This window comes from Epinephelus moara, chromosome 9 (assembly GCF_006386435.1).
Source record: "Epinephelus moara isolate mb chromosome 9, YSFRI_EMoa_1.0, whole genome shotgun sequence".
NCBI lineage: Eukaryota > Metazoa > Chordata > Actinopteri > Perciformes > Serranidae > Epinephelus > Epinephelus moara.
In genome coordinates, this window is record NC_065514.1 from 800814 (window position 1) to 823647 (window position 22834).

Sequence of the window (22834 nt, forward strand, 5' to 3'; positions counted from 1 at the left end):
GGAGAAATCTGGAACCCAGGGCTGGACCAGTTGGGAGCCACTGTTTTAAAAGGTACACTTATTTTTTGATGCTTTGAATGTCAATGAAAGTTTGAAAAACTATTGTTTTACTGAATTTCGCAAACTAAACTTGGCAGGAAATTCAAGAAAATGTATTAATTAATCAACATAAATACAATTAACGCCAAACATGCCAGACATTCTCTGCTTCCAACTTCCTAAATGTGAGGATTTGCTGCTTGTCACTGTTTCACATTGATGTAAAGTGAATGTATTCTGGGTTTTAGACTGTTGGTCAGACAAAACAAACTGAAGAAGTCACCTTGGGCTGCGGGAACCTGTGATTGTCACATTCTGCAGACTCGACAGCTGATCAGTTAACAAAAAACAATCAGCCTGAGTGTTACGTACTCTGGAGGACACGGCTCAGTGTTGCAGTCTCTCTGGTTCTCTGGAGGTTTGCTGTCTGGGTCACAGTAGCTGTTCTGCACCACCGAGTTGTCGTCCAGCCTTTTACACACCAACTCCTGCTTCTGGGAACCTAACAGGGGTTAAACAAAAAACCCACACTGATCAATAATCAGGCAGCACAGAGCTCAGCTGATCTCTCACATTCAAACCCCCTTCAGAAACATGGAAGGCCGGGCCCGTCGCGTCGAGCACCGTGTTTGAGCGGAGATGGTATCGCTTTCAGTCTGTAGTAAATCCAGACATGTAAATTCCTGATTCTTTGCAGGATATCTTGGCAAATCACTTTTACAGAGCAGAGAGCTCTTTACTTTGGCTTCTAATGGAGAGAGTGAGGGCTACCGTATCGGTGTCACACCTCCCACTGTGTGTGTGTGTGTGTGTGTGTGTGTGAGGGGGAGAGAGAGAGAGAGAGAGAGAGAGAGAGAGAGAGAGAGAGAGAGAGAGAGAAAGAGAGTATGCATGTGTTTGCTGTGTGTGTGTGCGTGCATGTGTATATGCCATACCAACTCAGAAAGGGTCTGCTTGGACCCTCGTGGGACATATCCCACAGCAGACTTGTCTGGCAGATGTAATGAGATATGTGTGTGTGTGTGTGTGTGTGTGTGTGTGTGTGTGTGTGTGTGTGTAGTATAGAAAATCTACCCATCTGCGCTTGAAGTGAAATACAGTTTGGAGGAACAGTGCAAAGCATGGGGTAAAAGAGTTTTGGTTGTAAGGCTGTCAGAAGGTGTTTTTCATAGATTTTATTACTGTAGTGATATATTAAACACTGCTCCATGATTAGCTGAGCTAGCTGTATCGAATGGGTGCGTGATTAAATAACATCTTACTGATTTAAAGCTCAGTGCGGTCAGAGACGCAAATTAGATCATTTGGGTCAACAATGCAAAGGCATGTTTACAACACTGGGAGGAACATGTGTGCTTCCCCGTCTTAGGAACAGCTTCAAACTTCTGCTCCGGACTTGGAAATCCTTCCTCGGAGAAACCCACATGCTTATTCAGTCATGCTTTTACAAAATATTACAAACCCGTCCAGGCCACACTTGACAACTGGGAAGAAACACTATTTATTGTTACATGAAACCCATTGCTTTTGGGCTAAAAGGTTTGGTTTAGTCATTCTTGAGGCCATGGTCAACATTTCACTGCGGTTTCAGATTTTTGAATGTTTGACTTTGTAGGACGAGCGCTCTGGAAGAGCGGCCGTATCTGTGTGCAGCGCTGGTAAACCAGAAGCTATGCAGAGCAGCTCATTCACAGAAATTACACCATATTCATTACTCTGGCTAAAATATGGAAAATATACATATTGAATTTATTAGAGGGCTGAATCTCCAGCTATAAAGTAATGATTTTGGAAAGCCATCGCAAATTATGATACTGGGTTTCCACACACACTGCTCTTCAGCATTTGTGTAATTATTGGTTGGGGAAGATTTACAGAATGACACACACACACACCATATGAAGTATTAAATATTTGAGAAGGTTAGAAATATTCAAAAAGAATTTAAACACCCACAGCGTGTTATGCTATTCAACACCAAAATGCTTGGAGTGCTCTTTTTCAAAAGGCAATCTGTGGAGCCCAGCAGAAGGTCGACACGGAGAGGAAGGTATTCTTCTCTCTCAGACAAATAAACTTTAATAATGAAAACTTGTGCAGCAGTTTTACAAACCCAGTGTTTATTAAGCACTCTGCACACAATACAAGACACAGTGTTTGTTACGTGACTGACGGCTAAATGATAAAATGTTAGCAGTGATTACCGTGTAACCACGTAACACAGAGCCAGCAGGAGAGCCATCACTAGAGAGTGGCTGAAACCAGAAATGGCTACAGTTGATGATTGGATTGACATTACACACCAATCAGCCAAAACATTAAAACCACTGGTGGGTGAAGTGAATAACACTCATCATCCTGTTACAGTGAAATGTTCTGCTGGGAAATGTCTGGTCGCATTATTCATGTGGATGCCACTTGATGTGCTCCACCCACCTAAACGCTGTTGCAGACCAAGTACGCTCCCTCATGGAGACAACACTCATCTATTGTACCATGCTACGCTGCAAACACTGCTCAGGAACGACCTGAGGATTGTGACCAAGAGCTCAAGGCATCAACCTGACCAATCTGATTGAGCATTCATGGGACGTACTGAGGTAGCCCCGATCCACAGTGGGGCCTCTTTGGATTGGACTCGTTTCTGACCTATTGAGGCATGGACACAGGACTAGAGCTCTCACACTCAATCTGAGTCCTGAAAAGCCTGACAGGTCTGACCAGGTTGGGGCCGAAAATGTTCGCAGATTGGCTGGATTGGGTAGGATCTGGGCTGTGGGGATACAACAAAAAAGGAGGGAGCTTCTATGGTGAGGAAATACGTGTGGAGAGTCGGTGATCCACCGAGCTGGTCCATTTTCTACTGGAGACATGCGTGGCTTGCGCCGCCACACAACCAGTGAGTCCCGGGTGTTAGAAGCCGACTAGTACTTTTGGAGGGGTTTGGTCCGGCTCAGACTCAGTATTTTATGTGGTGATCTCAAACGGGCAGAGTCTGGGCTTCAACTCACGCGAGTCAATTCAGTTCGGGTTCATTTTTTTCAGCCTGTTGAGAACTCTACCCAGGAGTTCTGGGGTATCGGCACATCCCACGGATGCTCAATCAAATTGGGATCTGAGGAATTTTGAGGCCAGGTTGAGGCCTTGAGCTCTTAGCCACATTCCTCAGACCATCCCTGAAAAGTTTAAAGCTATTCTATACAGGAATTGTTGGTCTCCTGTCAGTTTGTAAACAGTATCGCCAGCGATAGTGGAAGTGAAAGCTGACCCAAGATTCACTCTCATTTTTGATTAAGCTTTGTCCACTTGCCGTTTTTTCACCTTGCTATATTTGTGTTTTTTCGGTGCTGTGTTCATAATTTTCATAGCTTCCTCTTGGATACATGCTGCTTGCAGTCTGGCAACACATTGTTACATTGTTTTTAGAAAAATCCTGCACACTATACCTTTAACCTTTGTGTGAAAAGTTAAACTGAACACCCTGACGTTCCTGGAAAGGCTACAGCTGTGTTTCTGTGTCCATTCAAAGTCCAGAGGAGCAGAGAGGAAAGTTACTGGGCTTTCAGTGCTGACTTACCTCCAGCGCAGGTAGCTGAGCAGTCAGACCAAGGCAGGTGGTGCCAGGAGAAGCCCACCTCGTTGTCACCACTTCCTGTGCGCTGGATGGGCACGTTGAACTTGTAGCGAATTCCCATGTTCTGTTCCTGAAGCAGGACCTGCAGAGGAAGATGCAAACAGAGGGTAAGAACAGATATAGAAAAATAGAGGGAAGAAGGTTCATGTAGTCAAATTCTGTGTTACGTCTTGTTATTTAGGTTGCGTAGATTGATTTTTTTTTTTTCAGGGGGTCACTCGGGAGCAGTGTGACAAGCCGTAAACACACATTAACATATTAACACCCCATAAAGTTGATACAGCAGACTTGTTAGCAGGCAGTTGCTCATTCACACATTGAACTGAGAAACATTAGAAATGATTTGGAGTCGTGTTTCTGGGCAACTGACAGATTTAAAGGAATACTTCACCCACAAAATGACCATTTGTATATCAGTTACTCATCCTGTGTTATCTTGAATTGGGTGTGCACAGGGAACGAAGAATCCAAAAACAGCAAACACTGCTGATTAATTGAAGTGAAGGGGGGCGGATTTAACAACTTCCCAAACACATGCTTTCATCAAGAATTTTCTCCAGTTTTGGATTCTTCGTTTACAGTGGAGACATGCAAACAGTCTTCTTCATGAATTCAGCGTAACATGGGGTGAGTAACTGGTATACAAATGATCATTTTGTAGGTAGAGTATTACTATTAGTCTAATATTCACTATCTTTTAGCTCCGTTTTGGGTCTCTACCAACTCCTGAGAAAAATATCTGTCTGTTCATCTGTTAAAAGCGCCGCTATGTTCACCAGCTCGTCTCTAACTTGCTCTTTGCCTTTGCCCCCTAACCCTCTCACATCACTCATTATGTGAAACATTATTAATGTAAAATGCTGGCTTATAGCAGCTTTAATGCAGTCTGGATCAGTGCGTCTCTGGTGGGTTTATATTAGTCTGCTGGATGCAGAGGCAGACTGAGGGAGTCTGGCTTCGTAAGCCGCAGAGAAATGGCCAGTGGCCAAGTGGCCAGTTGCTCGTCTATTCCAGTGGTGCTGTGTGGTCTGGTATTTTCAGCATTCATGTCGAGGCAGAAACCACCGAGTATTACAACAAGAAAATGCTCCGTTGCCTCACATGAACACACAAACACACAAATATGCAGAGAACCTTGTCATTGCAAAAAAAAGAAAAAGGGCACTCGCACGACTTAACATGCACGAGCAAACTCCTGCACAGCGACACAGATGCTCTCTAAATCAAGTGACAGATTCTTTATATATATAAATATATACAGTATATCTACATATACATAGCTTTTAACCCCAAACCGCTGGCTGATGGTCACCTAAGGTTAGCAGCCAGATGTGTGAGTGGAGTGTGAGTGGACTCAGACCAGCAGCGTACATACAACATAAAATGCACAGGAATAACTACAGAGTAAGATGAGTTATTTCTGGTGTCCAAGTTTCAGGAAGTTAAACTCCCACTCATGTCTGCATGCCAGACTAACAGGAAAAAAACGTGACTTCTAAGAAACAAGACTGAAATAATTCGATCTATATTGTCATTAAAGAATCTACAGTTTTATAGCAACAATGTACAGGATGATAATGTGACAAGAATGTTTAAGTGTCTCTGATACTGATGAACCTACAGAGAATCTGAATCCGCAGCTCCTCTCGGCTTTACGGAGCTTTAAACTGAGTTGCAGCTCATTGCATACAACATGGTCTCATCCCTGCTTGTCATACATTGACGCTTGGGCGTTAATATAATGATGCCAGAGAAAACCTGCATTGTATTCTGTTGCAGAGGGCGTCGACTCTTGTGACTAAGAGTTGGCAGTTAGGTTTCGGTAACAAATCTTTCCAGATAAGCCCAGTTCAGACCAATAATTCTTGACGAGACAAAACTGTTTTAGAGCGTTGCAGTGAAAAGTTGTAGCAGTGTGAACTGGCCGGTCTGAGCTCGACTCAAACCTGCACCTCAGCTGGTCAAATCAATGTGTGGCGGTGTCAGAAGTGGGTCACTGCTGCCCGCCCACACACACACATTCTCACTGACTGATGAATTGCCGCTGGATATTTATATAATTGTGGCGTATTGATTATGAATACAGTCCACCTGATGCTGGTTTTGTTTCACTGTAGCCAGTATCTCACTATCACTGTCCTCATCCAGATTTTAAGAAGCTACAAATTATATTCAGCCACAAAATAAGTCTGAAAAGCTGCAAATCAGAACGGAAGTACAGAAAGTTGTTGACTAGAGATGATACACCGTCTCATCGTGGTCACTTCCTGTCAACCAGCAGGTTTTAAGAACGTTGCAGAACGGTGCATTGCAGGTAGTTGCCTGTTTTAACTTGTCTTGTTGCACATCTTTGGCCTGAACTGGGTTCAAGGGTTACAAAAAGACTGATTAACGACTGACATAACAAAACAACTCCTATGGGACACAAACACCAATCTCATGGGTCCAAGTCCTGTGTTTGTTAGACCCTACCACCTGCCCACACAGCAAAATCCTTGGGGCACGGATGTGACTCGTCACATAGGCAGAGCAGAGTGTCTTTGTAGCATGTGGTTGCAGCGGGTTTCATGCATGTATTAAGTTTTCTGAAGTTATGATGCAGCTGGTTATGAAGGGTTTTGAAGCGTATAGGCTATAAAAGCTGGTACTGAATTAACTAACCAGATCATTTTCACAACAGGATGAGTTGATTTGATTGATTTACTTTAATGTGAAATGTAAAAAACATCCACAAGGTTGCTCTGCTGCTTCGCATTACATCTGGTACAATCATTTTTAAACAAATTATATTCATTTTTCAATAGTATTGTGTAGTTGTTAGCTGTTTGAGAGCGAGTCAGCGAGTCAAAATAAAAGAAGAGCCATGCCATGCAAGGGTGGCTTCCATGGTAAATGGAGCTGCTCCATTTGTTTATGGAGGCCCTCACACTGCAACAGATGTGTCACACTCTTTCTACAATGTCTGTTGCTCTGAACGTCAAATAACGATGCAGATAGGTTTACATTGGAACTTGTGAAAGCCCGGTGCATCTTATACGGACGCTAAAGGGTGCAAACTGCTCAAGCAGTGTATTCTGGCGCATATGGCCCAGAACTTAACTGTTTTGGTTCAAACTCACCGCAATGGACAGACACAGTTAGCAACTAGCTGGTGAACATAGTGGAGTATTTAGCTGCTAAAGAGCCAGATGTTTCCTTGAGGAGTTGGCAAAGATCAAAAAACAGAGCTAAAAGAGAGTGAATATTGGACTTACTTTCATCAGATGGCCACAAACATATCTTCAAATAAATGATAATGTTGCTCTGTGACTGCTGGATGTGTAAATGAGCAACTGTTTGCCAACAAGTTCCTCATATCAGTGCAAAAGTGGCCAAAAAATGGGGCATTGCCAGATTAATTTTCCCAAGAGACTGCTGTGTTTCTTTGTTATCTATATGGAATACTGAGGATATTGTTAAAAGGAAACTTTCAGATAGAAACATACCAGGGAAAATTACTTTTGCTGCTCGTCCTACTTGTGCAACGTTAGGGCAAAAAAAAAAAAAAGGTGTGATTTTGACACTAATGTATTACCATGACAATTAGGTTTTCAGTGGTAGCTCCCAGCGCCTCCAAAGACTCTGGTTCATCAGAGGGTCTCTTGTAGTGGAAGGCCGTCCCTGCGATGTCAAACTTCCTGGGCCAGTCGATGGTCCACGCTCCGTTGATGTAATAATCATCCACTTCAGACTTCAGAGCTGCGTCATCACAGAGAACAAGAAACACTTTCAGAGAGCTGAAATCAAAAGCAGACAGGAACGGTAGCCGGGACAACAGGTGGAGACAATCATTTGGTGTGATGTCATTGCCGTCCTTCAACTTCATCATCATCATCATCATTTTCAGCCTCCCCTGATGTCACTGACAACTCTCTGAGAAGAAACACACACACGTGCCTGTGTACACACACTATAAACGCAGACGTTCACGTGCACCGACATGTACATACGTCTAATTTAAGACGAGAAAGAAAACACACTTCAGGTGAAAGCCTGGACGAACCTCCTGAATACCACTCTGTCTGGTTGTCAAAACAAAAGTTGGTCTCCAAGCACAACAGATCTGAAAATATCCACTTTCTCTGTGTTGAAATGAGGCCAAATTCAGGAGAAACGATCCAACCGCTCTCTATTCTGTCTCTCTGGCTCGTGCTTGTACAGATTCCCCTCTCTTCCCTCCCTCAAACAATAGCTTACTCCTCTTTAAAATATCACAATCCCCTTCTCAATAAATTCATTTTCAGCACATCTGGCACTGATTGTGAGCATTGTGATTTTGTTATTTTGAACAGAGCAGTTTACACAAGTCTCCGCAGGTAGCCCGCTCTCTATTTTTATATTGTCTCACTCAGTTTTTGCTTTAATCAAACATTAAAACGTTGCTGACCTAAATAGCAGGGACCCAGACAATGCTGCAAAAGAAAAATATTATCTTTATCACTGGGGTCACAGATGAGATTCATAACAAAGTTACAGATTGCTTGGAGGGGAAAATCTAGTCCGACACAATAGCCAAAATTGCACTCTTTAAACTTTGATATATAGACATCATATCCCCCATAATCCTGGTGGAGCAGGCAGCTGTCACCACGGCCCTATAAATCTGATGCAGCTCTCTGGTTCAAAGTGTAACTTAAGCCCTCCATCAACACCATCCGCTATAAATTCAACACGCTGTCACATGTCTTTCTCTTGTTAATGAAAAGACACACAACGGGCTTAATTGAATCCGGTTGTTTGATTGTTTTGGGTCCATCGCTGCCAGTGTTGCAAATAGTTTTTGTTTAGTCTGGAACGGAGCGGATGAGTCTGGTGCCAAGAGGGCCATCACATGTGTTAAGATTCAGGGAGGTTTTTTACAGACTCTCTCAGTTTTATGGCTTTATGTTAGGCAACGGGAGATTTAACGATGGCATCTTCTAATTTGCTCTTGACAAAGACGCAAAGGAAATCCCTGGAAATGTGGTTGACACAGAGCTGAACAGATAATATGAAACAGCTTGATGTCATAAATTGGCAATTCATCACATTGTGGTGAACTGCAGGGTTTACTGAGAGTGATGGATTGATAGTGAAACAAGACTAGAGAGTCTACAGTCACACCAATGCCTCTGTGAGGCTGCACTTAGGCAGAGTGGTGCTTTGAGCTAAATGCTATACTCATTATGCTAACATGCCCACAATGACAATGCTAACACTCACATGTTTAGCATGTAATGTTTACCATGTTCATCAACTTGGTTAAGAACTAATTAGTATGAAATCGCAGTTGAAATCATTTCATTCTTCTTCTTTTGTAACCAAAACTATTTTAATTCAAATAATACATTTATTGTATGAAATATACTGGGGTTTTTTTTATCTCTACTAATAGCGTTGTTATTGAAGGAAAGAAGAAAAACATCAATAAAAATCTGATTCCAAACTTCTCAATGGCAGTGTATCTGGTTATAAACCAAAGTGGATGATTATTCTGAGGAGTATATGAATGTATGAACCCAATTTCATGGCAATCCACCCAATAGCTGTTGAGGTACTAAATGTCAACCTTGGGACGGCGCTCGAGGGAAAGTCAAAGGATCGCCGAAGTCATTAAGATTCATCAACCTGGAACCATAAATATCTACGTAAGATATGTGTGCCAATCCGATGATATATTTCACTGGGTATATATCGTTACCCTGCTGATGGCACTAGAGGAAATACCAGTGGATCACAGGAGTCATTCCGGTTCATCCTCTGGGGAATTTAATGGCCATGCATCCAAAAGTTATTTGCACAAAATGTCACAGCAATCCATCCAATAGCTGTTGAGATATTTCTCTGAAAACCATAAATGTCAACCTCAAAGTGGCACTAGAGGGAAGTCAGAGGATGACCAAAGTCATTGGGATTCATCCTCTGGGCACCACTGATACATGCACCGAATTGCATGGGACTTTATTTGAAAAGTGTTGACATATTTCAACAAACAACAAAAATGTCAGCCTCATGATGGTGTTAGAGTAAGTCAGTGAATAACCAAAGTCAATGACCTTGATCCTCTGGGGAACATGAATCATTGTACCAAACGTCATAGCAATCCATCCAATAGTTGCCAAGACATAAAACATCAAATCTATTTAGCAGAAATTTAGATATTTCTCTGAACAGCTAAATATTTTTGGCCCTGCTGGTGGCACTAGAGGAAATTTCAAGGGATCAGCTTCATCTTCTGGGGAACATGAATTGTACCAAACTTCACAGCAATCCATCCAATAGTTGTCAAGACATTTCACTTAGAACATAAAATGTTGACTTCATGCTGGTGATACAGAGAAGGCCAAGGGATCACTAAAGTCAGTGAGCTTCATCCTCTGGGGAGCTAAATATTTTGGGCCCTGCTGATGGCACAAGAGGAAATGTCAAGGGATCTGCTTCATCCTCTGGGGAACATGAATCATTGTACCAAATGTCACAGCTATCCATCCAATAGTTGTCAGGACGTTTCACATAAAACATCAATTGTTGACTTCCTGCCAGTGATACAAGAAGCCAAGCGATCACTAAAGTCAATGAGCTTCATCCTCTGGGGAACATGAATGTCTGTAAAAAAATTGTGTCCAAGTCTATCTAGGAGATGTTGAGTTATTTAAAAAACAAAAATGTAGACCTCATGTTGGCGCTAGAGGAAATGCCAAGGGATCACTGAAGTCATTATGAGTCATCCTCTGGGGACCATGAATATATAAATTTGTGAGTGCAGGAGTTTATCTTGTAGAGTACTTTGATTTAAACTGAAATAATTCTGCACGTAACTTTTACAGTTATTCATTACATACTTTTATTATGCTTAGAAAGTTGCTTCTTCATCTTGTAAAGAGAAAACAATGTTTGGCTGTATGAGTCATTAGAATTGATCCGCTGGGGACCATGAGTATATGCACCAAATTCCATGTCAATCCATCTGATAGTTGTTGAGATGATTCACTAAAAAGCAAGAGTCAACCTCATGGTGGCACTAGAGGAAAGGTCAAGGGATCGCCAGAGTCAGTGAGCTTCATCCTCTGGGGAACATGAATGTCTGTACAATATTTAATGGCAATCCATCCAATAGTTAATGAGATACTTCAGCCTGGACACAGGTGTGTGGCAGATTGACACTGCCACCTGTGACGCTCATAAAAATACATATTACTCTGAAAATATTAATTCTTGAGGCGGCCACTTACCGATGTAGTTCTTCGACATGGCAACTTCTTTGATCTCAATGTGAACCGACCCTTTTGGGATCTGAACCACTTCCATGTAGCCTGGAGGACAAGGACAGGCATCGTTAAGGTGGTATTTCTCCCTCTCAAACTCAAAGGGAGGACATATAGAATAAATTCCGAATCACCCAAAAAGGACAAAGCAGGAGGACAAAACAATCCCCTCCTTTTTTTTCACAGTCACACACACACATGTGGATACACTGTATTTTTAGATGGTTTACTAGCCATACCATAGAAGGAGAAATATGTTTTCTCTCTCACTCTCCTGCTCTCTATAGACAACCTCAGGCTGAAGCCAACACCAAGTCCCTATCTCTGCTCCGGATTTCTTCACTCAGTGATGTAATTAATGGGGAAAATATTATGTTTTCATCTGTATACTGACAACATAGATCTAAATAGCAAAAAACATGTGTTCTGTTGGTCGGTGACAAAGGCAAGAGATTATCTGCCTGGCCTCAGGGATGTGTTGGATAAAAGCTGCTCTGCCAAAAGGGCGATGAGTTACTTTGTTTTCTTCACAGCCATCTCCAGTGACTTTAAAAGGGATAGATTTCTTTAAATGGGGTTGTACGAGGCACTTATTCATAGTCGGTTTATTACCTACAGTAGATGGCGGTCAGCACGCCCCCAGTTTGGAGAATCTACAGGAGTATTGCCAAGTGAGCAAAGCAATGAAAGGGCACAGCAGTAAAACATGCTTAGTCACCTAAAAAAATCAATATCAGTTTAAGTGTTCGCTATTTTCAGTGCTTTACCTGCTTTTCACGGCCCTTTCCAATGGGGAACAGAAAGCCGTTATCTATGCTCGCTTTAAGGCCACCAGACTCCATTGATAAAAACAGTAATTTTACCTCACTGAACATAGGAGCTGCTGGTCTACCACTGCCACGATCTGTAGTTTCTTTATGCTATTGTGTGCTCTGAATCTGAAACAGCTTTACAACTATTTTTGCAAATGTCAGTAATTTCACATGCAAAAATATGCCGGAAAAACGTTGGAAAATGCATCGCAATTTTTTTTTTGGAAAAGTTGCAAACAAATCGGGCAAAAGAAAACCAAAACAAACAGACCACGAAATCTGGAGTGACTGCTTTAGTGAATCCAAACTAAACCTTTAAAACACTGAAGTCCAACAATAACTCAAACAAACTAAAATTACTGTTTTTGTCTATGGAGTCTGGTGGCTTTGAGCTTAGACAATGGCTTTAGGGTGCTTTCACACCTGCCCTGTTTGGTTCAGTTCAATTTAACCCAAGTTCATTTGCCCCCTCAGTGTGGTTCGTTTGGGCAGGTGTGAACACAGCAATCACACTCAGGTGTGCACCAAAACAACCGGACCGAGACCTTCTTGAAGAGGTGGTCTCAGTCCGGTTACAAACGAACTCTGGTGCGGTTGGTTTGTGGTGAGAAGGTGTTCCGACCTGGATGTGAAGCAACTGCAGTCACATGACACATTGTTTGGGTTAAACATGAGCATGTTACAGTCCTGGAGGATTATTAATGTGCACCTCCTCCTGTACTGCCTTAATATGCACATTCAGCACATCCAATGCATCAAAACATTGTTTTCTAGTTGGAGCCGCGCCTCGTTTTCAAACTGTATGGTTTGACTAAAATGAACAATGACAGCAATATAGTCCACGATGAGCAGCGCTAAAATCAACCTGCGTAGTTGTCCCTCCATTGTGACATTAGAAAGTGTCACATTTATCTTGCAAGTGTACTCTTCTTCAACGTTTGCTTTACTTCCTGGATTTTTCCCACATGGAAATTCTGACCAATCAAGAGCAGCTTTCTTACACAAGGCATTTGATCTGGTCCTCTTGTAAATGCTGCCGTGAGAACACGAACCAACTCTAGGCAATTATAAAACTTTGGAACAACATGAGTCCCTGATTCAGACCGAAGGAGACGACTCTAGGTCTGAAAGCCCCCTTAGTTTCCTGTCAGGAAAAGGCTGTCTAGCAGCGAGGTAAAGCTGTGAAAATATTCTCAATATAGCATACACTTAAAATGATATTGATTTCTTTAGGTGGCTAAAATTTGTTTTGTTGTTGCCCTGTCCAAAGCAGTACATTTCTTAGCTTCTCAGCTGTACTCCTGTCTGCTTCTCCAAATTGGGAGCATGCCCACTGCCATCTACTGAAGGTAACAAACTGACTATGGATAAGTACCTTAACAACCCCACATTAAAAAATCCAGACTATCTTTTAAAACTGTTGCATGTGCTCCCTCTCTGTTCGTCCTCTTCACACTGAGTGAATCAAAGAAGCCTAAAAGCTGCTGTTGAATACATGAATGGAGATCTAACAGAAACCTGAGATGACAGAGTATCTAAGTCTCTCATCGTAAAAACAACATGCCTGGAGTCGGGTATGTTTTACCTCCTCGGGGCAGAGAGTCATTGAAGAGTCCCTCTGTTGCCTCACAAGTGCTGCCATCCCCTCCACACACACGGCAGCGATCTTCTTTAGCATCAGAGCTCAGGATGTTATCGCAGCCCACATGCTTCAAAGACAACAAAGTCGGAGAAAGACAGAGAGCATTGTTTTAGTTGAAGACAGGAAAATGGGATTCAGTTTAAGTTCATAACAAATCTGCTAAGTCAGATTTTAGGCCACAGTCCTTATTGTCTTTCTGTCTTTTAAAGGAATAGTTCAACATATTGAGAAAAGCATTTATTTATTTTCTTAAAGACAGTTACATGATATATATATACCAGTCTTATGTCTGTCTGTTACATACAAAGCCGGTTAGCTTAGCTTAGCATAAAGACTGGAAAATGGGAGAAACAGCTAGCCTGGTTCGGTAACAAAATCTGCCTACTAGCACCTCTAAAGCTCACTTATTAACACATTACATCACACCAAATGTGTATTAATCCACTGCTAAAAGTAGTCCCCAATAAATGCACCATGTGTTCCTGTCTGAGTGACATTTCGTAAAAACTACAGAAGTAAAAACTACTGCCTCAAGCGAGGGAGTTCAAGTATCTCAGGGTCTTGTTCACCAGTGAGTGAGGGTAGAATGGAGCGTGAGAATGATCAGCGGTTTGGTGCAGCTTCTGCAGTGATGCAGGCGCTGCACCGGTCTGTCGTGGTGAAGAGGGCGCTGAGCCAGAAGGCAATGCGTTCGATTTACTGGTCCATCTACGTCCCAACCCTCACCTACGGTCATGAGCTCTGGGTAGTGACCGAAAGAATGAGATCGTGGATACGAATTGAGTTTCCTCTGTGGGGTGTCTGGGCTCAGCCTTAGAGATAGGGGGAGGAGCTCGGAGTAGAGCCGCTGCTCCTTTGTGTCGCAAGGGTTCAGTTGAGGTGGTTCAACATCTGATCAGGATCCTCCTGGGCGCCTCCTGCTGGAGGTGTTTCGGGCACGTCCCACTGGTAGGAGGCCCCGAACAAGCTAGAGGGATTACATATCTCATCTGGCCTGGGAACACCTTGGGGTCCTCCAGGAGGAGCTGGAAAGTGTTGCTGAGGAGAGGGACGTCTGGGGTGCTTTGCTTGACCTGGCCTCGGATAAGCGGATGAAAATGGATGGATCTTTGTGACCTTTTTAAACTTTTACACTATTAGTAGAAACCAGTGGGCTTGAGGCTGAGTGCCACAGAGTAGGAAAGTCATTAACTATTGAGAATCAGACACTTTGTGGTTTTTTAATGGGATTTGTTGACAATTAAAAAACACAGAATAACTCCAGACTGATCCTTTAACACAGCTACATTGATACCAGCCGTTACATCCGTATCTTGGCAGGTTTCAACATGTAAAACACACGAGGGCTCAAAAAACATGATGGTGTTCAAATGAGCCAACGTAACAGATAAAAATTTGCTGGCTTGGTATAAATTTTAATACGCAGTCCGTATGGAGCTCATTACACCTTTTATCTGTGCTCGATTTGCAGCGGTTGCTTCATCACGACTCGATTAGTAATGCCTTGGAGGTGAGACAGCGGCGTTCAGCTGATTCTGATTGAAGGTAAGTTTTGTTATTTCCATTATATTTCTCCGTTAAGGGCTCCGACACTGGCTGTATATGGACTCATTAGAGCATTTACACTCTGAAAATATTTGTTAGATGTGAGGCCTACAGTCTGTGGTTGAATATCTAAATACATTATACATCAAAACATCTAAAATTTACTGGTGTAAATTTATGAGTTTAACTTATAATGGAGTGCTCTGAATCCACTGTGCTCTCTGTGTTAACTGCTCCATCTGTGAAGTTCTTTTATAGTGCACACTTCTTACATTATTTTGCCTCTTTAAAGTTTTTGGCAATGATCTCTACGTCTTTATGTAGCATATGTTTACAGTGTAAACAACAATGTACACTTTAATTTTCCTGCCTCAAAAGGATTTTGCACATAATTATATCACAGTTATTTATGATGTAATGTTTTTATTTTTCTTAGAAAGTTGCACTATCTTGGAGTGAGTATGATTTATTGTTTGAAACAACAGTAAATTTCACGTCTATGGTGCATTTTGGGATTGTGAGCAGTTACTTTTTGTTCCTAGATTCTGAGATTCTTAAGGACTCTATATCAAAGCTTCAAAGATTAGTTGATTAGTTGATCTTCTATTTAATTTGTTTTAATTTATTTTTTACTTGAAAAGAAACAATGTTCATTAATCAACACTGAAACAAATGTAAATGCAACTGAGTTAGCTCCGAGGCCACCTTTCATCAGCAGTCCCTTTGCCTGATGTTGTTTGGTTTCTTAAAATTAAAAAATTAAGAATAAAAGATCAGTTGGCGATGTGAGAGGTGACGAGGGGGGACGCCATGCCTGTTAGCAAAATGACCAAAATGCTCTCCCCATCTCCTGGATCTGGACCCTGACATATAACCTAGAAATTACTGAGAATTACAGTTTCTGTTTTAACCGGTGCAGCATTTCTAGTACTGGTTTAGCGACCAGAATACTCACAGACCAGTTGCATGGCTTGACTCATGTAAATGCTGCTGAGCCAATCAAATCTGCAGTCCGATAAGCACTGTGACTGTAATAAGTGAGATACTTTGGATGTACAGGATTTCGAGGCGCAGCCGGGGGGAGGAAGGGGTCCAGTTTGGGGACCTCAGAATTGCATCTCTGCTCTTTGCAGATGATGTGGTTCTGTTGGCTCCATCACACCATGACCCCCAGCATGCACTGGGGCCGTTTGAGTGTGAAGTGGTCGGGATGAGAGTCAGCACCTCCAAGTCTGAGGTCATGGTTCTCTGTCGGAAACCAGTGGATTGCCCTCTCTGGGTTGGGGCAGAGTTACTGCCTCAAGTATCTTGGGGTCTTGTTCACAAGTGACGGTAGAATGGAGTGTGAGATGGATTGGCGGGTCAGTGCGGCTACTCCAGTGATGCGGGCGCTGTGCCAGTCCATCGTGGTGAAGAGGGAGCTGAGCCAGAAAGCAAAGCTTTCGATTTACTGGTCCATCTACGTCTCAACCCTCACCTATGCTCTGGGTAGTGACCGAAAGAATGAGATCGCAGATACAAGCGGTGGAAATGGTTTCTTCCGTGGGGTGGCTGAGCTCAGCCTTACAGATAGGGTGAGGAGCTTGGACATCTGGAGGGAGCTCAGAGTAGTGCCGCTGCTCCTTCGCGTCAAAAGGGGTCAGTTGAGGTGGCTCGGGCATCTGATCAGGATCCTCCTCGGCGCCTCCTGTTAGAGGTGTTCTGGGCACGTCCCACTGGTAGGAGGCCCCGGGGCAGACCCAGAACACACTGGAGGGATTACATATCTCATCTGGCCTGGCAACGCCTTGGAGTCCCTCAGGAGGAGCTGGAAAGCGTTGCCAGGGAGAGGGATGTCTGGGGTGCTTTGCTTAGCCTGCTGCCCCCGAGACCCGGCCCCGGATAAGCGGATAAAAATGGATGGATGGACTTTGGATGTATAAAGAGACCTGGATACAGAGTTGGAGGCAGGGCCCTGTTCATTCTTATGAAAGTTGCTCAGTGGCGTGAAGCCAAAAAAGTTCAATTTTGAGGGTATTAAATTACCCAAATCTTTCACATTGTTGGGCCCATAGAGCAGGCACACCAGAGAGCTAACGAGAAGCTTACTTCTGGTTTAGCTCTGCTAACTTGAATATTGATAAAATGATTTAATGTTGTGGCTCTTCTGGAAATTTTATTAGAACTAATGGATTAAATCCTGGTAGTGAAATAATCATTTCACAGGGGCTGTGTGCAGTTATTTTATTAACTTATTACTGTATATGACTGATTTATTTGACTATATGATGTATGGATACATTTTTGCCTGTCTTGTAAGTCGTCCTTGAGTGCTCTGAAAGGCGCTTATATATAAAATGCATTATGCTTATTATTAAAAAGGCATAAACAGCAACTATTCTGATATCAAATTAATATTTTAAGCCATTTTTCCAAGCGAAAATGCCCCACATGCTCTGCCTGCAGCTCCTCCAGTGCAGGAATTTGCTGGTTTTCTCTGTTTTATAACACTTTAAACTGAATATTTTTAGAATTTAAAGGCCATTTTCACTATTTTCTAACATTTTATGGACCAGAAATAAATCGAGAAAATGATCTGACGATTAATATACATGTTCGGTGCAGTCCTACACTATATATACAGTAACATAGCAGACAGCTCTACATAGTAAATCAGGAGTGATTTTGGTTCTAGTCTTTAAACGTTTGATAACAGCTTCATCAGTTGTGTGTAAGACTGTGTGACAATACAACAGGGAGGATCACTGTTCCACTCCTCCTCTGGAACTCCCAGCTTCTTTCTCCCCTCTATCACCACCTCCCTCTCTGTTATTCATCATCTTTCTCTCTCTGTCTCCATCTCTCCAGCACCTGTTAACAGCATCGCAGCTCTCAGTGTTTCTGAACGCTTTCCAAGCAGACAGTGTTCTAGAGATTTATCGTGGTGTGGCAGTGAACCCAGAGAGCCCACCTCTGGAATAAAACCGACACGCTGGATTCAGACTGGAAATAAACCTGCAAGGCTCCGTCGGTGGGGAATATTCCACCTCTCAGAAACTTTCCTCCCAATAAAACACGCACCATGTTGTGTTTTTATATTAAAATCGGAGTAATGTTGTTGGCACAGTCGCTGCTCTTTCATGCCAGGCAGGAATCAAATCGTACGGTCAGGTGGAAGTAAAAGCAAATACTTAAAGCAAGGAACCAAGACGTTATTTCAGCTGCATCTCAGAAAACACACACAAACCCTCATCTCCACACAAACTGTACAAAATGATTCATGCTGGTGAAAACAAAGACAGCACCAACTGCCAACTCCTTTCAGTAAGATGTTATTAAATCAGCCCTTTCAAATATATATCAAATCATTATTCAATCACAACAATGATTTTTGTGTTTTATTTATCACCAAACAATCCCAGTGGAGGCTGCAGAGCCCTGATAAGAGTCGCAGAGAGCAACGCCAGTCATTCAGTCACAATGAGCCACAATCAGCAACTCAAAGGCTCGATTGTTCTTCACTGCAGAATCGGTTTTGTGTGCGGTTTTGTGCTCTGGCAGTCGTGTTTACGCAATCAGCGAGCTACTAAACTGTGCTGTCAGAGATAAAAACTGGCGCTGAGGCTGAGGAAACTCTCACTAGGGTCATTTAATACACAGCTGACATGTCACTCTCATATATACCAGGTTAATTACATCAGGAGTTAACAGTCACAGTCACAAAAGCCCACCGAGGGTAATGTCATAGTGTGATGTGTCATTACAGTATTTCACAGCAGGAGATGCATGATGTTTGTATTGCAGCAGACATGATTAATGCTCATAACACTTTTCAAAGTTTCCCAAAGTGCAGCCTGTGGGCCGATGGCGGCTCTCAGAAGCATTTTGTGTGGCCCCTGAATGTGACATAAAATTCATCCATTATATTTGAATCCATTTCAATGCTTTCACTTTCAATCTCTTATATATAGTACACTACTACTGTGTCAAAACTTGCCCCCCTAACAAGCATCTGCCAGGTTAGGAAGGACAACTAGGAGAAATGCTAGTGCTGTTGGCTAAAGTTAGCGACTTTGATGGACAACTCAGCAATTAAATGTGAGTTGGAGATGGTGAAAATATTTAGTTTCGTGTGGGAACTCTTCTTGTGTCCATCCTTAATCATGCTCTGGCTCCCTAAAGACCAATTCACAGTTTCTGTGTCCACAAGGTCGATCAGTTGATGTAACGTCAAACTCGTCATCCACCATTGTCCCTGAGGGTTCCCACTGACCCCTAAGCGGGCGTCTGCGTGCAGCCCATTTTTTCTGGGACCGAAACACTGTGGGCAAGCTCGCTGCACCACTGCGAAGTTCGTTTTAAGCTGGATATATGACTGACATTCACTTCAGACCCAGCCGTTTCACCCGACATTGGCAGTAGGAGGACAGTTGGCTCAGCTCGCAGCTCTCCCGTTCACTGCCGGGGGCTGACACTGACCCTCAACTGTACTATGAATAAAGACGCGCACGCATCCATGTGTCTGCAGCTGTTTGACGTTCAATGTGGACAGTATGTCCAAGCCTTCAGTCATCACAACTTTGAGCACCCTTGCCTTAATCAAACAGGGGGACATGGAAATAATAAATTCCTACAGTAGAAAATGTTTTCAGTGGCTTTTGTTTATCTTCATTGTTATTTTTTTTATAAGATTCGTAACTCTTAACCTTTTTTAAGAAGTTTTTTCAAGTAAAAAATAATCATCCCTTGTATGAAAAGTTGTAAATATAGAATTAAAACTAAACAAAATAAAAGTTTTGTCCAGTCTTAAACAATGAAGAAACATCTTAACTCAAGGTTTCTCTTTCTAGCTCTTTCCAGAGCTTTCAACCAGATCTTACAGCCTTCTTCAGCAAGTGACATTGACACAGTTGTCATTGTGTAATCTCTATAAACAGACATCTGCATATGACGGCACCAGATTTTGGTAACGTAAGCTTTCTAGTTTCTGATCTGAGTAGTAATCTAAATAGTATTGACCAATCGGGTTTGAGCGACATGTAAACAGTATGTGTTAGCCAAAATGTGTAACCCATCGCCTTTGTCTGATGACGATTTCGCCTTATAGTAGCATTTTTAGCATTTATCTGCATGACAGCTACCCTGGAAATCCAGAGTTTTCATGAGAGCACAATTTGAATTTGCTCAGCGAGTCACTCTGGCAATCAGTAATGATGCTCATTACCCATGCCGTTGGAGCCGAGCTGCACCAATCACATCGGTGTATCTGATATAGGCGGGCCAGAGGCGAGCTAAACAGATGACGACAGCGCTGCGACGACGAAGTCCGGAATCAGTCAGTAAACATTGCAAGATGGCTACGGATGAACACCAGTTGTTTGAAACGGCTTTGGCCGCTACAATGAACGAGTTAGACTTGGCTTTTTCTCTAAAAGAGGAACAGAAGACGGCGCTCGAATCTTTCCTTTGCAAGAAGGACGTTTTTGCTGTTTTGCCGACCGGATACGGCAAGAGTCTAATCTACCAGTTAGCTCCGCTGGTAGCTAAGCTCTGGATACGTCACCCCGTGTATTGTTCTGATTGGTCGTAGTGTTATCCAATTGCGTGCAGTGATATTTTCAAATGCATGCTTGGTGCCGCCCCTCGAGTTGGGCCATTTGCATTACTCATAGCCAGACCCTAAATCTTTCTAGATTTGGGTCTGGATTTCCAGGCTACATGACTGGCGCATGGAGGAGGAACTCTTGGCTCAGATATCCACTGGCTACACCGGATCTCATGACATACTGGCTGCTAGAGGCTGATTGTCGTCAGAGCGATGGGTTCTGAGATTGGCCATCATGTGACCTGGGTGTGGAACTTTTGGTCACATGACAACAGGTGCTATATCCATCCATTCATAATAACTCCATCTGATGTGACATGCAGTTTGAAGTCCTACATAAAGTTAGTAAGTTTTTAAGATTTTCAAATCAAATTTAAAGTTTTCTGTGACTGGTGTTCAAACATATTCCAAGTTATACTTTATGAACTAAAACATCATTAATGAGTTCCTTGCTTTTTGTGCTAACTTTGGCAGAGTGGTAGTTAAAAGAAAACTACAGTTTATTACAGCAGAGCTGCAACAATTAGTCCATCGGTAGAAAATCAAATGTCCTCTATTCAGATCATGGAATAATCGTTATAGCATTTCTTAAGCAAATAAAACCAAACATTTGACGGTTTCATGCTTCATAAATGTGAGAATTTGATGCTCTTCTTTGTCACAAATGATAATAAACAGACTGGCTTTGAATTTTTTGGATTGTCTGTTGGATAAAATCATCCATATGAAGGTGTCACATCAGGCTCTGGGAAATAGCACCACGTGTGTCCCCATTTTCTGACATATTATTGACAAAATGATTAATTGGGGAAAATAATGGGCAGATTAAAACTTTTATTTTCGAAACTCCAGCCATCAGCCTTTAAGATCTCATAAAACGGAAATTGAAATCATGTGGATTCAGGGCTCCAAACACGACGAAGCATGTCTCCCTTACCTTACACTCTCCATTGATGCAGATGTCCAGAGAGTCAGCCTGACACCGGGTGCCATCTATGACTGCAGGTGAGCGCTCTGTGTAGAAGTTATAGCCCTCTGCCAGGCAGTTCAGTGCACAGGGTTTAACACCACCTGGGTTACACAGAGCACACACAGACGCAGCACATGGTTATCTAGAGTCCAGCCTACACACAGAAACACACAACATGACCTGAACTCAAAGATAAACACATGACAAACAACACAGCTCTGGGATGTCCTGTCGACTTGTTGACAATAATAACCATGTGGAGGAAAGTCAGCGGCGCTCAGATCTAAAACCTCACGTCACCGTAACACTGACACCGACAGAGACAGCGTTGGCTGCCAACAACAATTACGCTGACATCAACACGCAGGTTATCTGCTGTTTATACATGACGGCTTGCAGCCCACAGAGTGCGGTAAATCAGGAGGTGATGGATTTGACAAAACAGACCCCTGTGATAAAAGAGATCTCACTTAAGCTCTTCCAACTGTGAGAGAAAATAAAAGTCATGTTTACATGCTTCACACTTTTATCACTTCTTCTTGTGTTCCTTGTGAAGTGGAGATTTTCCATGATGTGCAGACATCAAGGGGAGAACTTTGGGGGAGAGTGACACAAAGAATGCACTCCTAAACTCCAGCCAATAGCTGTGGTAGTACAATAGCATTTGCACCTATTCTAGCACGGTCCAAGGAACGAGTGCTTCGTCTGGAGATTCTTGACATGAACTGTGTCAGGATGTCTGCCCAAAATGTAAAAGTCTCCCAGGTTGGATGAGCCGCAGATCCAGAAAACCAGCGAGGGTCTTGGAGCACAGCACAGTGTACAGGAATCTGAAGAATCCTCCACTCATCAAAGAGACCTTCTCACTGTTGGTGTTAACTGGGTACACAAGACAGGCCGGCCTGCAGACTGTCACTTGTGACGCAAAGAGGATGACAGGAAGAGTTTTACAGCTCAGCATTTGGAAGACGCAGAGACTGGATGTATGAAGTGTTCTGCAGCTGGATGCTTCAGCTCTTTGGCTGTTCAACCTCAGCCTAGTTATATGGAAGATGTTGTGAGTAGGCACTTAATTAAATCTAGTCTAGTAGAGTTGGGTTGATTTCTGGTTTTGCCAGTCGGGCCCAGTGTACAAGCTTAAACTGGATTGATTTTATGCAAACCAGATTAAAGGGATAGTGCACCCAAAAATGAAAACTCAGCCATTATCTACTCACCCATATGCCGAGGGAGGCTCAGGTGAAGTTTCAGAGTCCTCACATCACTTGCGGAGATCCAAGGGGAGAGGAGGTAGCAACACAACTCCACCTAATGGAGGCTGACGG

At 42.8% G+C, this 22834-nt stretch overlaps 2 protein-coding genes across 2 annotated transcripts in view; one reads left to right on the plus strand and one right to left on the minus strand.

Annotated features, from left to right (window-relative positions):
* cops4 (COP9 constitutive photomorphogenic homolog subunit 4 (Arabidopsis)) overlaps positions 1-22834 on the plus strand; it is a 520559-nt gene that overhangs the window by 42826 nt on the left and 454899 nt on the right. The gene's annotated exons all lie outside the window — the stretch shown is intronic.
* adamts6 (ADAM metallopeptidase with thrombospondin type 1 motif, 6) overlaps positions 1-22834 on the minus strand; it is a 94253-nt gene that overhangs the window by 17173 nt on the left and 54246 nt on the right. Inside the window, exons 11-16 of the mRNA XM_050053741.1 lie at positions 21477-21610; positions 13354-13477; positions 10924-11004; positions 7248-7411; positions 3617-3755; positions 412-541 (exon numbers count right to left, since the gene is read on the minus strand). Coding sequence (XP_049909698.1) covers positions 412-541; positions 3617-3755; positions 7248-7411; positions 10924-11004; positions 13354-13477; positions 21477-21610 — 772 coding nt within the window. The remainder of the gene's footprint in view (positions 1-411; positions 542-3616; positions 3756-7247; positions 7412-10923; positions 11005-13353; positions 13478-21476; positions 21611-22834) is intronic.